This window comes from Leptodactylus fuscus, chromosome 6 (assembly GCF_031893055.1).
Source record: "Leptodactylus fuscus isolate aLepFus1 chromosome 6, aLepFus1.hap2, whole genome shotgun sequence".
NCBI lineage: Eukaryota > Metazoa > Chordata > Amphibia > Anura > Leptodactylidae > Leptodactylus > Leptodactylus fuscus.
In genome coordinates, this window is record NC_134270.1 from 60,456,901 (window position 1) to 60,471,896 (window position 14,996).

The 14,996-nt window shown below is 41.7% G+C and overlaps 1 protein-coding gene across 1 annotated transcript in view; it reads left to right on the forward strand.

Moving 5' to 3' along the window:
- Window positions 1-14,447, forward strand: part of ESAM (endothelial cell adhesion molecule) — a 69,833-nt gene extending 55,386 nt beyond the window's left edge. The window contains exons 4-7 of the mRNA XM_075280090.1: window positions 3,508-3,663; window positions 8,550-8,672; window positions 9,128-9,269; window positions 10,520-14,447. Coding sequence (XP_075136191.1) covers window positions 3,508-3,663; window positions 8,550-8,672; window positions 9,128-9,269; window positions 10,520-10,970 — 872 coding nt within the window. The 3' untranslated portion in view covers window positions 10,971-14,447. The remainder of the gene's footprint in view (window positions 1-3,507; window positions 3,664-8,549; window positions 8,673-9,127; window positions 9,270-10,519) is intronic.
- Window positions 14,448-14,996: the final 549 nt, after the last annotated feature.

Here is a 14,996-nt window from a genome sequence, read left to right on the forward strand (position 1 = left end):
TACAGAAGTGGTACTGTACTTTGTCCATATATGCAGGATTAGAGAAGAGACACTGTACCGTACCTATATATGCAGTATAAAAGAAGTGATACAATGCCATGTCCATACATCTAGGATAAAAGAAGTGGTACTGAACAGTGGCCATATATAGGAAAAGAGCTGAATAAGGATAGGCCATCTGGTAGAAAGCGGATAACACACAGTCTCCATTAATGTCTCTTTGGGCTCATTAGGTCTAGGTGGTCTGCATGGAAATCCACTTAGGCTTCCAGCGCAGGGACTAAAATACACCATAATAGGGATGTATTATGCTCTAAGTTAGGGTCATTAGATGCGAGGTCAGAATGGTTTTTGTGGTTGGAAAATCTGGACATATTACAGCCATGTGAAGGAGGCCAAAATATTAAGAGGTTATCCACTCTCTAACATTGATGGCCTATTAAAGGGAATCTATCAACAGGAAAAGTGGTATCAGTCTAATGACAGTACCTTGTAAGATGGCTTTGCAGCTTCATTTTTATGAAAATCAGTGTTTTATTCCCATGCAAATTACCTGAAAAGGGCTTTAGGCTGCATTCACACGGAGTAAACGCTGGCGTTTTTTGTGTGTTTTTTGCACATAGCGCCGCGTTTACGCCGCGTAGCGTCGCGTTAACACCGCGTATACGCCGCGTTAACGCCGGGCAACGCCACCGCTAAATAGCGCGGCGTTAACGCGGCGTATACGCGGCGTTAACGCGACGCTACGCGGCGTAAACGCGGCGCTATGTGCAAAAAACACACAAAAAACGCCAGCGTTTACTCCGTGTGAATGCAGCCTTAGAGGGTGTTTTCTTCTGGAAGGGCTTCACTCTCTGGTCTAGATAACCAGCCCTGGCAGAAGAAGACACCCCTAAACCCCTCTTCAGCTAATCTGCATAAAAATAAAATGCTGATTTTCATGAAAATAAAGCTGCTTGACAGAATAAAAAAATGCAACTTTGGAAAGCATAAAAGCTGCCCTACAAGTTACTGTCATAGCAGGAAAATCAGTATCAAACTAACAGACTCCCTTTAAGGTTTACATGTCCGGAGCCCCACTTCTCTCTCACATGTAGAGGCAGCGTTGTTCCATAGACTTCAGAGGAGCAGTGCATACATTACCTGAAGCCGTGTTGTCCCGAAGCAGCACAGATCTAACATTAATAATAGAAAATAGATAACCCTTTTAAAGCTACATACATAAGACTAAGGTTCCAAATGGATGGGAAAAACATCCATCATTCACGGTTGTCTTGCATCCAAGGGGCCCCTTTTATCACGGATCCCGCATACACTTCAGTATAAGGAGGGATCTGTAAAAACGGCCAAAAAATAGGACATGACCTATATTTGATGGTCCATAATAAACCGTCAAAATAACAGTCATGTGAATATCCTCATTCACTGACAGTGAAATAAATGCTATGCAATAAAAGAACATCCAATCAGTGTCTCCATAATATTATCAGTCATAGTCATTGTCTCTTTGATATTACCAACCAGTCATTGTCTCCATGACATTACCAACCACAGTCATTGTCTCCATGCCATTACCCAGTATCAGAATCAGTCCTGCTGTTCCGGAGGGCTTCCGCTGGAAGAAAACGATGGAGCTGCAGAACCAAATCGCACTGGGCGTCACTTTGAACAAGAAATTATGTTAAAAAAAAATGTTATCCTGTACACAATCCGTTTAATGTCCCTTACAGGATACTGGCCTCCATCCCTGCACCCCCATCCCCCATAATATAATGGGGATCAGTGAAAAGGCCACTGCATGGGGACGGCAGGTGAAGTGGCCAAAGTAAAAGGGGGGGCGGGGGGTGAATAGTGAAAGTGACACTGTATAAGCCATACAGTAGCACCATCACTGGTCCCCCCTATAACATCATTTGGTTACTCTAGGCCTCTCCTCTTCCCTCTTCAGTCTGGGCCTGTGCACTGCACATGACGTAATGTGCGGCGTACAGGGCTCCCTTGGAGACTGAAGAGGATAGGCTGGGAGAAGAAGCAGGGAGAAGTAAGTTAAAGAGCCATTACTGCACCTCCACTGCATATAAAAAAACAGTAGGGGTCCAATAGGGTCCCCTAAAGGCATGGGGCCCACCAAGGGATTCATCGATATCCCGTTGGGCCAGTCCAACTCTGACATTACCAGCCACATTCAGTATCTCCATAAGATTACCAATTACAGTAGCAGTCAGTGTCACAATAACAAACCAGCCATAGTCAGTGCCTTTTTTTACATTGCCAGCCACAGCCAGTACCTCTATAAAAGACCAGTCAGTGTCTCCGTATGATCATCAGTTACAGTCATTGTCTCCATGACATTACTAGCCACAGTCAGTGTCTCCATAAAATATCGGTCACAGTCAGTGTCACCACAGTTGTAATCTCCATAACATTAACAGCCACAGTCCCTGCCTGCATAACATTCTCAGCTACAGCCAGTCCCTCCATAAACTCCAGGAATAGCAATATAGGACTGACATAAATGCACCATGGCCAATTCTCCTGTAATGTAATGTAGGATCCATATAGACAATTGGCAGTCTGCAAATTCTGAAGAAACTTAAAGATGGTATATCACCACATAAGTCATGCTGCAGCTATAGGTAGGCTACACGAAAATATTTTATCTTGATATCCAATTGAAAAATTTACAAGAAAATGTAAAATGAGTTTTTCAGAGTATGCGATTATACAGATAGGTGACTCAGTACAGGAATTGTCCTGTATATTCCTCTCTGACAGCTTCAGTCATGTACAGCTCCAGCCATGTCACAATCTGGGAGTTGTGGGAATGATTTAGGCCAGTGCTACGCATGGTTGAAGCTGACCAGGAGGAATATCTATTCTAGCTTCTGTAGAGAGTCACCTATTTGCATATTAGGTACACTCAGTCAAAACACTTTCATCTATTCTTTAGATTAGATATATGTAAATTTTTTTGTAGGAACCGCTTATGAACTATAAGTGGGGTGTACTGAGGAGCATGTAATACTGTGTGTGTGTGTGTGTGTGGAGGGGGGGGGCGTACTGAGGAGCACATAATACTGCGGCAGGCGCTACTGTGGAGCATATAATACAGAGTGGGTGTGGGGTGTACTGAGGAGCATATAATACTGTGGGGGCCCTGTTGTGGAGCGTATAATACTGTGGGGGCCCTGTTGTGGAGCGTATAATAATGTGGGGGGCGCTACTGTGGAGCGTATAATCTTAAACTTTTTTTAAACTATATTTTGGCCCTCCACTGGTCTGAGGGACAGTGAACTGACCCCCAGTTTAAAAAGTTTGAGTACCTCTGCTCTATACTGTGCATAGTATTAGTTGATGGACGATGCTTGGTTTTCAGCTGCCATCTAGTGGTTATTCATCAGTATTGTAGTCTTTATGCTATGAGCCGGTCCACCCCTCCTCTTTTATAGAACAATATACACAAAAATTACAATTTGTAGGAATTAAGTGATTTATTTTTTTATCCAGTGCCTCCTTCTAAACCCATATGCCAGTTACATGGAGATCCCTACATTGGTGCCAATGTGACCCTCAGCTGCAAGTCTTCATCTGGAGAACCTGTGCCTACATATACTTGGATAAAGAAGGCAACAAACAATGTGATTTACTTTCCTCCTTTTCATGGTTAGTATTGGGCTTCACAAGCATTTGAAACATATCCTGGCCATTGATGGATTTCTTTTTTTCTCCTTAAGATATCAAACTTGCATAGTTCAGATTGAAGCGGTTTATATAAATAATCTGTATAAGATTCTGATACTTTCTAATAGACTGTTTAGTTTCTTCAACATTTTAATCTGTCTGCTTTCTGCAAGTGAATACGAACACTCTTCTTTACATTCAGAGGTATCAAATCTGTACATAGCTGGTCCTGCTTTCAGCTAAGAAGTGGATGCTATTGTATCTAGTCTAGACCAGGGTTTCTCATCCTCCTCAATGAGTACCCACTAGTGAGAAAAAGTCCCAACCAATTACCCCTAAAGTAAGGATCACTTATAAATGTTAGCAAAATAAGGCTTTGTTTGGAGCTTCTATCAACAGTTATGTAATGGCCCCCTCAGTACTCTCACAGGTAGTATAATGGCTCCATTAATGCCCCCAAATGCACTACAATGGTCTGCTTAGTGTCCCCACATGAGATATAGTGGCACCCATACTCAATATAATATCCTTCTCAGTGCCCCTACATGTAGTATAATGGCCCATTCATCGCCCCCACATGTAGTATACTGGCCCCCTTATTGTCCCCAATTGTACTAAAATCTTCCCCTTTGTGCCCTCACACCGAGTGATGTCAATGGAGCGAGTGGTGTGTTGGATTAATTACTCACCACTATGTTCTATGATTCCTCTCTCTACTCCGGGGCTTGCTGTGATCTCAGAACTCAATGTCCAAAGCACCGAGAGAATGGGAAACAGAGTGGTGAATACAAAATGCAGCTCCCCAATCACTTTCTGCGCATGTATATCTGCAATGAGCACCTCTTACAGTACTGCTGGAATTACTCATTGGGCTCTCAAAGTAAGGTTGGCACCCTCAGCCATGGGCGGGCAGTCCTCCTGTGCAGGAGGGAGACAGAGGTACATGTGGTGCGTACCACCTGGAGTACATGTACCATAGGTTGAGAACCACTAGTCTAGACAATTATATTCTGGAGCTCAAAATATTGCATCTGTCTCCGATAGCATCTCATTGCTAGTATACCACAGTGTATCAGTCTGAAGTCCACATTTATTGTAATAGTGCCGCCCAAGTAATCCCCACCCCACAAACATATTAGCGGAGGAACTGGGACCAGAATATGAGGTGCACACAACCGGACTCTGAATTGGTCATTAGAAAAAGCCTGCAAGTTAAGGATGGTACCATGTATTTCAACTGTATTGGTGTCTTACTGATGCAGATACAATTGAAATTGCTACCCTCGCCTCCTCTAGCTATGCCACTGCTTTAGGTGAGCTTTATTAAGGCTGGCATTTCATACGTCAGTCATAAACCATACATTGCTATGGGTATAGATTTGCGCTACAATTTGAAAAAAGTGGTTACGGGATTAGAAAAGTTGTATATTATCATGCTGCTATTACATGACCCTAGTTTATAACTTTCTATGCTAAAAAGTGTTGAAAATCGCTTAAAGAGTTAGTCGAACAAAGAATATTATTTAGAATTAAAGACACCCTATTATTATAAATATATTTGTATTCATAGAATATGCTTATATCTCCAGATATTTCAGCAGAATGTTACATCAGTACCACCTACAGTTAATGTTGAGGAAATGCTAGAAGAACAAGGCAGCGTTACTAGAATAGCATTTGCACAGATCTCCACCTAAGGATTTATTTGGTCCAGATTTTGAAAAAAATGCTTCCCAATTGACTTCTATAGCATCCTCTAGCTTTTTTTCCGCTAAAAAAGAAGTAAGCTGATCTTACTTCAGGCAGATTCCGCCTGAAAAACCAACGGGAGTCAATAGGGAGGCGGAAAAACTGTGTTGCGGTTTTTGACAAAAAACGCTTCAAAACGTCCTAGCGGTTTTTTTCAAGGTCCATACACTGTGCTGGAGGAAAAAAAACAAAAACGCAACAAAAAACGGCTGATGTAAAAAGTGCTTCAAAAAAAATTTCCATTTACAACCATATCCAATTTCTGAAGCGGATTTTTTCCTTTTCAAAATCCTCGCCAGAAAACTCTGTGTGAACTCAGCCTAAAGTTGTTGACTAGAGACTTCTTTTTAACTTACTTTGGCTGGTGGTTACTTCATGCAGGACCTGGGCTAATTCCTAGTTTGGGTCATATGATCAGAAGAACCAGTTTCCTCCCCTGGGTTACTCCACTTCCTTCTCTCCCATTTGCACAGGTAGTTATCTATGTTATGGGGTTGATTCAAGTCATGTGACCTGGGGTCAGAACCAAACCCAAAACTTCCCAGGTCCTGCTTGAAGAAACTGCCAGCCAAAGTCAAATAAATAGAAGTCTCCGTTCAACCCATTTCAGTGGACACAGTAAAGACTATTCATAGGAACAGCAGGTGGCGCTATGTTAACATTACTGGAATATCTGGGGTACAAAAATGTTTATAATTATAGTTGGATTCAATTATAAAATTATTCTTCATAGGACAATCCTAATAATAAATTCCCCCCAATACAGTGGTAAAGCCCTATTTAATCCTTTTCATGTTACATCTAGACAAGGAGTATTTTTTGTTGAAGACTGGATTTGGCAAAATGTTATCTATTGTAATGCTAATGTAGACGCAATTCTATAGCAGAAAATCCAAAGCTTACTTGCACAATGTGGACATACCAATAATAATAATAATAATAATAATAATAATAGTTGATCTTTCCAACTTCCATCAGCATAGTTTATTTCTTTCATGCCCCCCCCCCCATGCTGTAGCAGTCTTTGTAATAATCAAATAATCATCAGTCATTATCTGATTCTCTGCATTTAGAATTATGGTCAGTTATATGAGATCCTTTATTAAGCTGATCTGGGCTGCTGGATCTTCATTCTCTGGCATCCCCATAGCTGTGAATAGAGTGTCGGTCACACCGGTGCTCTGGCACTCCATTCACAAGAAGAATGCATAAAGAATGTTCCGTTCTTCTGATCCCTGGAAATATATCCCTGACACAGAAAAAGAAAGAAATCTAAAAGCATAGTCAGGAAAGATGCTTGCTGTCACTGGCTCACATCTCATTGTCAATAACACTAGCAGCTAGTCAGAAGTAGATAAAAGGAAATAGAGTCCTGCTAGTTTCTAAAGACAGAACTTCCCTAGTAACAGGGAGTGAATCGCAAAATAGTAAGGAGGTAGACACTTAGTGGTAATAACAAAAGTAGAGAGTTTCTTCAGGCAGAAAACAGCAACATTATTGCATAAATTGCATTACATTTTGGTCCACAATCACATGCTCTATTAAAGTTGTCTGAAAAGTTAATGATGATTTCAGGATGCAGCCTAGTTTGGCCTTAAAGGGGTTGTCCCACGTCGCATACTCACCCGTCTTCGTTTCTCTGAAATCTTCTGTCTTCCGGCTTTGTTTCGTCATTGGTGGGCGGGGTCACATATGCAAAGCCAAGTGTCGAGATGCCGCCGGCCCTGCGTGCGCGCTCATACACCAGTCTAGCCTTCACAATGCAAATACAGACCCGACAGGGTGTCGGGTCTGTATTCGCATTGTGAAGGCTAGACTGGTGTATGAGTGCGCACGCAGGGCCGGCGGCTTCTCGCCACTTGGCTTTGCATATGTGACCCCGGAGCGGAATAACAGCATCGCTTCTGCCGCTGCTTGCTTCATGCAGGGCAGAAGCATAGCGATGTTGCTGGCTTCACCTGTGCCAGCGTCTAGCTGTCCCCAGCATTCGCCTCTCTATTACAGCGGATGCTGGGGAGTGTTAGACGCCGGCACAAGTGAAGCCAGCAACATCTCTATGCTTCTGCCCTGCATGAAGCAAGCAGCGGCAGAAACGATGCAGGGCAGAAGCATAGCGATGTTGCTGGCTTCACTTGTGCCGGCGTCTAACCCTGCATTGGCGGCCCCTTCCCCCAAAGGGTAAACTACCCCCCCCCTCCAGGCTCGCTCCCGTGCACTTAGCCCCTCCTCCCTCCCCCCTGAGAGCAGGCAGATACATCACTTGACTCAGGTCAGGGCTGTAGCCACAAAAAAATGAATAAAGTAAGATATGTGGACAAACAAAGCAGTTTTGCTGAAGCAACGTATTTAGGAAAAGTCTTACATTCATATTAACAAGCATTATAGATAGGATCCTTGTGATGGGACAACCCCTTTAATGCTTTGGCCCCGATTTTCAAATTTGACATCCTCACCTTGTGTGAGAATAATTTGATTGCATTTACCTATCTCCAAGCCTGTTGACACAGTGCACTTTATGTTTGTGGTAAATGTTGGTCATTACACTTTATTTCAAAAAAGGAAAATTTGTTAAAAATGTCCTAAATTTGGACTGTTTCAGATAAAATGTTAAAAAGACAGTCATATCCCACAAAATTGTTAATAATTAACATTTACCATTAGTATCATTTTTTTAAAAGTTCAAAACAGTGTATAGGAATAGAAATGAATGGAGGTGAAATTTAGAAATGTCGTCTTTTTCAAATTTACCTTTTAAAGAGATACTTTTATGTCCTCATGAACTTGTGGTTTTATATATACCTCTTGCTTGTCTTCATTTCCTTTCCGATATTACGTTAATATTCAATGGCGTAAACTGAAGCTCCTGGGTCTCAATGCAAAATCTGTAAATCTGTTAGCCCCCACTTATCATGCACTATTATGTTGTAGAGAGGCCTTTGGGCAATTGTTACCCCCTGCACCCCTATAGCTACACCCCTGACAATGTTCTATTCACATGCAGCCTTGGTTTATAGGTTACTGTCTCTCTATACATCACTGCTAAAATGTTCTGTGCTGCTGTGAGCTTTCTTATGATGTGTCTGTTGTAGAGATTGTGTCTAATATATAATGTATTTCAGATTATGTAAAGGGAACATTGTCCTTGACCAATCTGACAGCGGATAACACTGGGATGTATGTGTGCACATCCCAAAACACAGCAGGGGTGTCCGAGTGTAACATCACTGTGGAGGTGAAGTCAGGTGAGTACGGCTGTAGGGCGAGTTTACAAGTTCAGGTTTTCAGATGCATTTCATGAAGCCAAATTTTTTTTTTTTTATGTAGATTGTTAGCCCCATATAGGGATCACAATGTACTTTTTTTTCCCCTATCAGTATGTCTTTGTAGAATGGGAGGAAATCCACGCAAACACGGGGAGAACATACAAACTCCTTGCAGATGCTGTTCCTGGCTGGATTCGAACCCAGGACTACAGCACTGCATCGTGTTGCCCCGATGACGCCAAAATCTTAAGTAGAATGATAAAGAAGAGAAGTAGCATCTGTTCTCTATACTTTTTCTCTCCTTATTTTTCTCACCTGATTTTGATCTCAAGAACTGCATCTCAAAAACCTGAATGTGTAAACCCATCCTTAATTCGTCCGGATGAGTTGTGGTATCTCAGGTGCTAATACAGGTAATTTCTGATACCTCACAGTTTCCAGGACAGCGATAATCGTGGGGGCCGTTGTGGGGTCGATTGCTGGACTCTGCTGCTTGGTGATACTGGCGATTGTACTGATTTACCTGTACCGGCGTGGGCAGAAAGGCACACAAGATGAAGTCGAGAATGATATTAAGTAAGAATATTTCACATCACTCTGCCTGGTTCCTTGTTATTTCAAAACTGTTATGGTATTTATAGTATATCAATATATATATATATATATATATATATATATATATATATATATATATATATCATATCTAAATATATAAAAATGTTATAGTTTATCCATGACCTGGTTCACATGAAAGCTTTGCCACTCATCTCTTCTAGTGTCCTGAACAGAAAGTCTAGCTAGTATTACACTGGTATGACAGCATGATGCAGTGTCTTTACAGAGCTAGGGAGGAAATTGGTATACAAGTCATAATAAATCTGTTCCATAGACTTCACTGACTATGAGCATATCGCAGCCACTCTTTAAGAATTTTTTTTTAAATTTAGCTTAGTACTCTTGATAATCTCAGCCAGCGGTGTAACTAAGTCTTGTGTGTCCTGGTGCAAACTTTTGTCCAGTGCCCCCTCCCTCTCTACAGCGAACTATTGATAGTGATGGTTATGGTTGCTGCAGCTGTATGTTGAAAGGGATACAGCTTTAGGCTGGTCTTACACGACCCTATTGGTTTTATAGTTCGCAAGTTGACATTAGACATTGGACATAGACATTGCAGATGCCCGTGTCCTGTCGCACACGCCAATAGAGTTCTATGAATGGGTTTTAAAACCGAACGCCGGGAAGTCGTCCCCTATCCAGTTTCTCTGGGGAATAGAACAGAGACCCGCCAGGCGGACATGGGCGCAAGTGTGAACACCCCCTCAGGCCCTGAGTCGCATGTTACAAGAAGCAGCAGCCTAGCTGTTCCCTGGCTTGACATCCTATTCTACTGACTGACAGCTCTACCAGGACACATCTCAAAATCAGTAAGTAGGAGTCAAAAAATTGCAGGAAATATTGGCAAACTATGCCAATATAAAAATATTGGTCTCCAATGAGACAGTAAAAAGAAATCTATCAGCACTAGTTTGATGGTAAAATTATAGGCTGGGCTTCTAGAATACTGGCCTGTGGTAGTTCTAGAGCCGACAGTCAAACTTCTGTCAGCAATAGACCTCAACTCTCATGGAACCTCAGGCATATGGTGAGGAACCCAGCCATGGCATAAGGTATATTGACCTGGATATAGCATAAGAACCTTGTAAAATGAGTTGTGGCAATGCTCTCCACTCCAAAGGGAGCCATTCTTACATTCTTTATTGGCAGATATGAAGTTCCTGTTTAATGCTAATAAATTCTCTCCAACTAATTTATTTTATTATTTGCAGGGAGGATGCACCAGCTCCAAAGACTCTCCCCTGGCCTAAGGGCAATGATTCAGGCCTGGCCTATAAAAACGGCACCTTATCCTCCATGAGTAGCCATCGGGATAGCAAACCTTACCCTCCCAAATCACCATCTGACACCACATCTATCAACACAGCTACAGGGAGCAACCTAGGCTACAGACCTCCCTACGTCAATGGCAGAGTTACTACACCTACTCCCAGCATGTCCAGCCAGTCACTGCCCACCTACATGGCACCATCTAATGGAAACTACTACACCACGGCTGTGCCAACAAATCAGAGCACTCTGCAAAAGCCCAATGGTGTGGAATCACAACCTCCAAGGAAGGAGATAAACATCCCATCTGGGGTCACTTCATCCAATCTTGTGCGGATGGGGGCTGTGCCAGTCATGGTGCCCGCTCAGAGCCAGGCAGGCTCTCTTGTGTAAACCATCTCTATTATTATGCAGAACTGAATGTTTACAGGACTCCGATGCCAACAGTTATGAAGCGTTCATAATCATCATCAATCCTGTTATCCATCAGCAACTCTCAATTTCATCTCATCTGATTCGGAGACGCTGGACATTCTCTGGATCACTGGTCTCATCACTGCCATAAATCGCATTGTGTTTGTATTGAAGCCCCGCACTTTTATAAAGTCTCTATTATATCATCAGGTTTTCCACCATCTTGAACTTTTGAACTTTCTTAAAGTTTCTCATCAGTTTTTATACAATTTTTTTTATTGCATTTATTACAATTTGCTTGTAGTCTATGGCGCCATTAAGCATCACCATAGGTGGCATCTGAGAAGCCGACAACAGTCGGGGAACTTGATACTGACTCTTTTGGTTATAGTGTTCCAACACATATGGTGCTCCGGAGATAGAGGGCGCTTTTCTGGAAAACATCTTGCCACATGATCCCCTCCCCTCTCTGAGGGGCCCTCAAAAAAAATCAATGGTCTCAAAGAGGAGAAATTTAAGGGACACAGGTAGCACATTATACATATGACCTGATCTTAAAGGTGACCTCCTGGAGAGATGTAGTCTTTAACACATGGCCCAAGCTGATTTTTACAGATTGGTTATATAAAAGGTGCTGATTCTAATGGTTATAATGTCTCTACCATCCCTGGCATCATCTGAGCAGGGGACAGTACCTGGCACTAGATAGGTCATGGAAATTCATGGTGACTTCTAAGTTTGGGATTTCACTAATGATACATGATGATGACCTATTCTTTATCAGCAGTGATTTACCACAGCAGTCTACGCCTATGTCTTTCCAGATGTAACAAACACTACAACTCTCAGCATGCCCTGACTTCTGGACGTGTAGTGTCAGAACACCTGAAGAGCCATATGTAAACCATGGGCTGTAAGTGAACTCATGAGGCAGAGACGTGACCATTATTTCCTACTATTTCCATGATTCCATTTACCCCTGTGCAGAGTAATTTATGATGGGGAATGTAGTGCGCGATGACTTAGATACAGTATCTCAGCAGACAGTGTGATACATGATATAGGGCTTAGATATAGGGCTTAGCTCACACTTTCATCACCTTACATCATACTTGCCAACATTTGTAAGAATCTGGGAATTTTCATGCATGGAGTTTGCAGCAAAAATTATTGGGTGGCTATGCCCACATTTGCTAAAGACCCACCCTTTTTGGGTATGTATTGTACCTTTTTGGGGCATGACACCTTCCTTTTTGTGACATGGATATTCTTCCAGGACGCATGGAGTTCAACCCTTTTTGCAGGACATTTTAGGAGAGTGGGCAAGTATGGCTTACATACAACACTACGTAGATACAACATGGTGAGTTTAGGGACACAACCCAGATAGTATCACAAGGAATATCTTAGATATTACATAGCCCAGCAGACAGTGTCACTTAATAGGCTTAGATACATAATCCAGCAGACAGTATAACACATAGTAAGCTTAGATACATAGCTCAGCAGACTATATCACACATAATAAGCATAGATACATAGTCCAGCAGACAGTATCACACATAATAAGCTTAGATACATAGCCCAAGAGACTGTATCACACATAAGCTTAGATACACAGCCCAACAGACTATATCACACATAATAAGCTTAGATACATAGTCCAGCAGACAGTATCACATATAGTAAGCTTAGATACATAGCCCAACGGACTGTATCACACATAAGCTTAGATACATAATCCAGAAGACAGTATCACACATAGTAAACTTAGATATATAGCCCAGCAGACAGTATCACACATAGTAAGCTTAGATACATAGCCCAGCAGACAGTATCACACATAGTAAGCTTAGATACATAGCCCAGCAGACAGTATCACACATAATAAGCTTAGATACATAGCCCAGCAGACAGTATCACACATACTAAGCTTAGATACATAGCCCAGCAGACAGTATCACACATAATAAGCTTAGATACATAGCCTAAGAGACTGTATCACACATAGTAAGCTTAGATACATAGCCCAGCAGACTGTATCACACATAATAAGCTTAGATACATAGCCCAGCAGACAGTATCACACATAATAAGCTTAGATACATAGCCTAAGAGACAGTATCACACATAGTAAGCTTAGATACATAATCCAGAAGACAGTATCACACATAGTAAACTTAGATATATAGCCCAGCAGACAGTATCACACATAGTAAGCTTAGATACATAGCCCAGCAGACAGTATCACACATAGTAAGGTTAGATACATAGCCCAGCAGACAGTATCACACATAGTAAGCTTAGATACATAGCCCAGCAGACAGTATCACACATAGTAAGCTTAGATACATAGCCCAGCAGACAGTATCACACATAGTAAGCTTAGATACATAGCCCAGCAGACAGTATCACACATAGTAAGCTTAGATACATAGCCCAGCAGACAGTATCACACATACTAAGCTTAGATACATAGCCCAGCAGCACTTTGTCCCTGGAGATTATTTTATATAAAATTTAAGCAACATTTTATGATATGTGAACAAGATGTTGGTTTCCATGGCAACAGAAAGTCTTGAATGAATTGGCGTTTTGGAAAGTGTTGCGGTAGCGTGCTGACAGCTGGCGCCACATGCTGTATCTATAGTAGGACAGGATTTATGAGCAGCACATGGTGAGGAATTGTTACGTGCAATTGTTTTAGGCAGACAAAAAAAACAATTTATAATTCTGGTGCAAGTTATCCATCATACAGGCAGTCCGACAGAATGAGGCCAGGAGGATAGTGTTGATAGGGGAAGGGTCACCTTTTATGACACTTTGTTACAGTTGTATACAGTATGTATTGCGGATAACTCAATGAGAATTGTGTGTTACAAAGGCCTATTCCTTCACTTGTAAGTACAGTACTGGATGCTGTCATGCTTGCAGTACCCATTTTCACCACTTTACTGCTAAAACCATAGACGCTGATGAAACAGCACCACCACCATATTCAGTTAATCACTTACTCTTTTTGGCATGATGCCTTGCAGGGCTGCATTCCCTGGACACACCAGAACCCATATTTTATTCAATACGATGACCTTTATTAGCCTTCTCTTTCGCAGGAAGCATTTGCTCTTTCCCTTTAAATCTCCCCACATGACTCTTTTATTACCAGTTAGCGCAGTATTCAGTCACAGATCGTGATCTCGCTGTTCGTGCTCAGTGCGGCGGTGAACCTGGGATCACGCCACTTTTATTCTGCTTCATTATTTATGTTCTTTCTTATTTTGTGGATATTTCTGATGACATTGTACAGAACAGATATGAAACCAAAGCCGCTAAACACTGAATGCTTGTTATTTTATATGATGTGTGCTAATATATGACTGCGCGGTGAACCCTCTCAGCGATGCCAAGTATTCTGCTGTAATATTTAAAGTGAATTTTTCATTAAAATGAGAACAAACCAGAATTGTCTCTATTGTCACTGGTGTCTCTGTAATATGTGAAATTGTGTTATATAGGGATATCCTAAATATTGGAAACCAACCTGACGATACTGACATCTAGCTTTCTCAGTGTCCTGAATGGCAATTCTATCTAGTTCTGATATGCCCCTTACTCCATGTACTGGATAATAAGGAACCCACAAAGCATTTCCTCTTCACAAACCATGGTCAGATTAATGGAGGCCCAGCTCTAGATGCCTGATGGTGATGGTCCTAGATAATGTATTCCTTCCTAGAAACATATCTAATATCAATGTAAAGTGTAGTTTGTCTGTTTATCCAGCAGAGGGCAGAATATTTCCTCTTCACAAACCATGGTGAGATTAATGGGGGCCCAGCTCTAGATGCCTGATGATGATGGTCCTAGATAATGTATTCCTTCCTAGAAACATATCTAATATCAATGTAAAGTGTAGTTTGTCTGTTTATCCAGCAGAGGGCAGAATATATTCACAATTATTTAAAGTCTGGAGATCCAGATCATATAAATCTTTACATAGGCTCA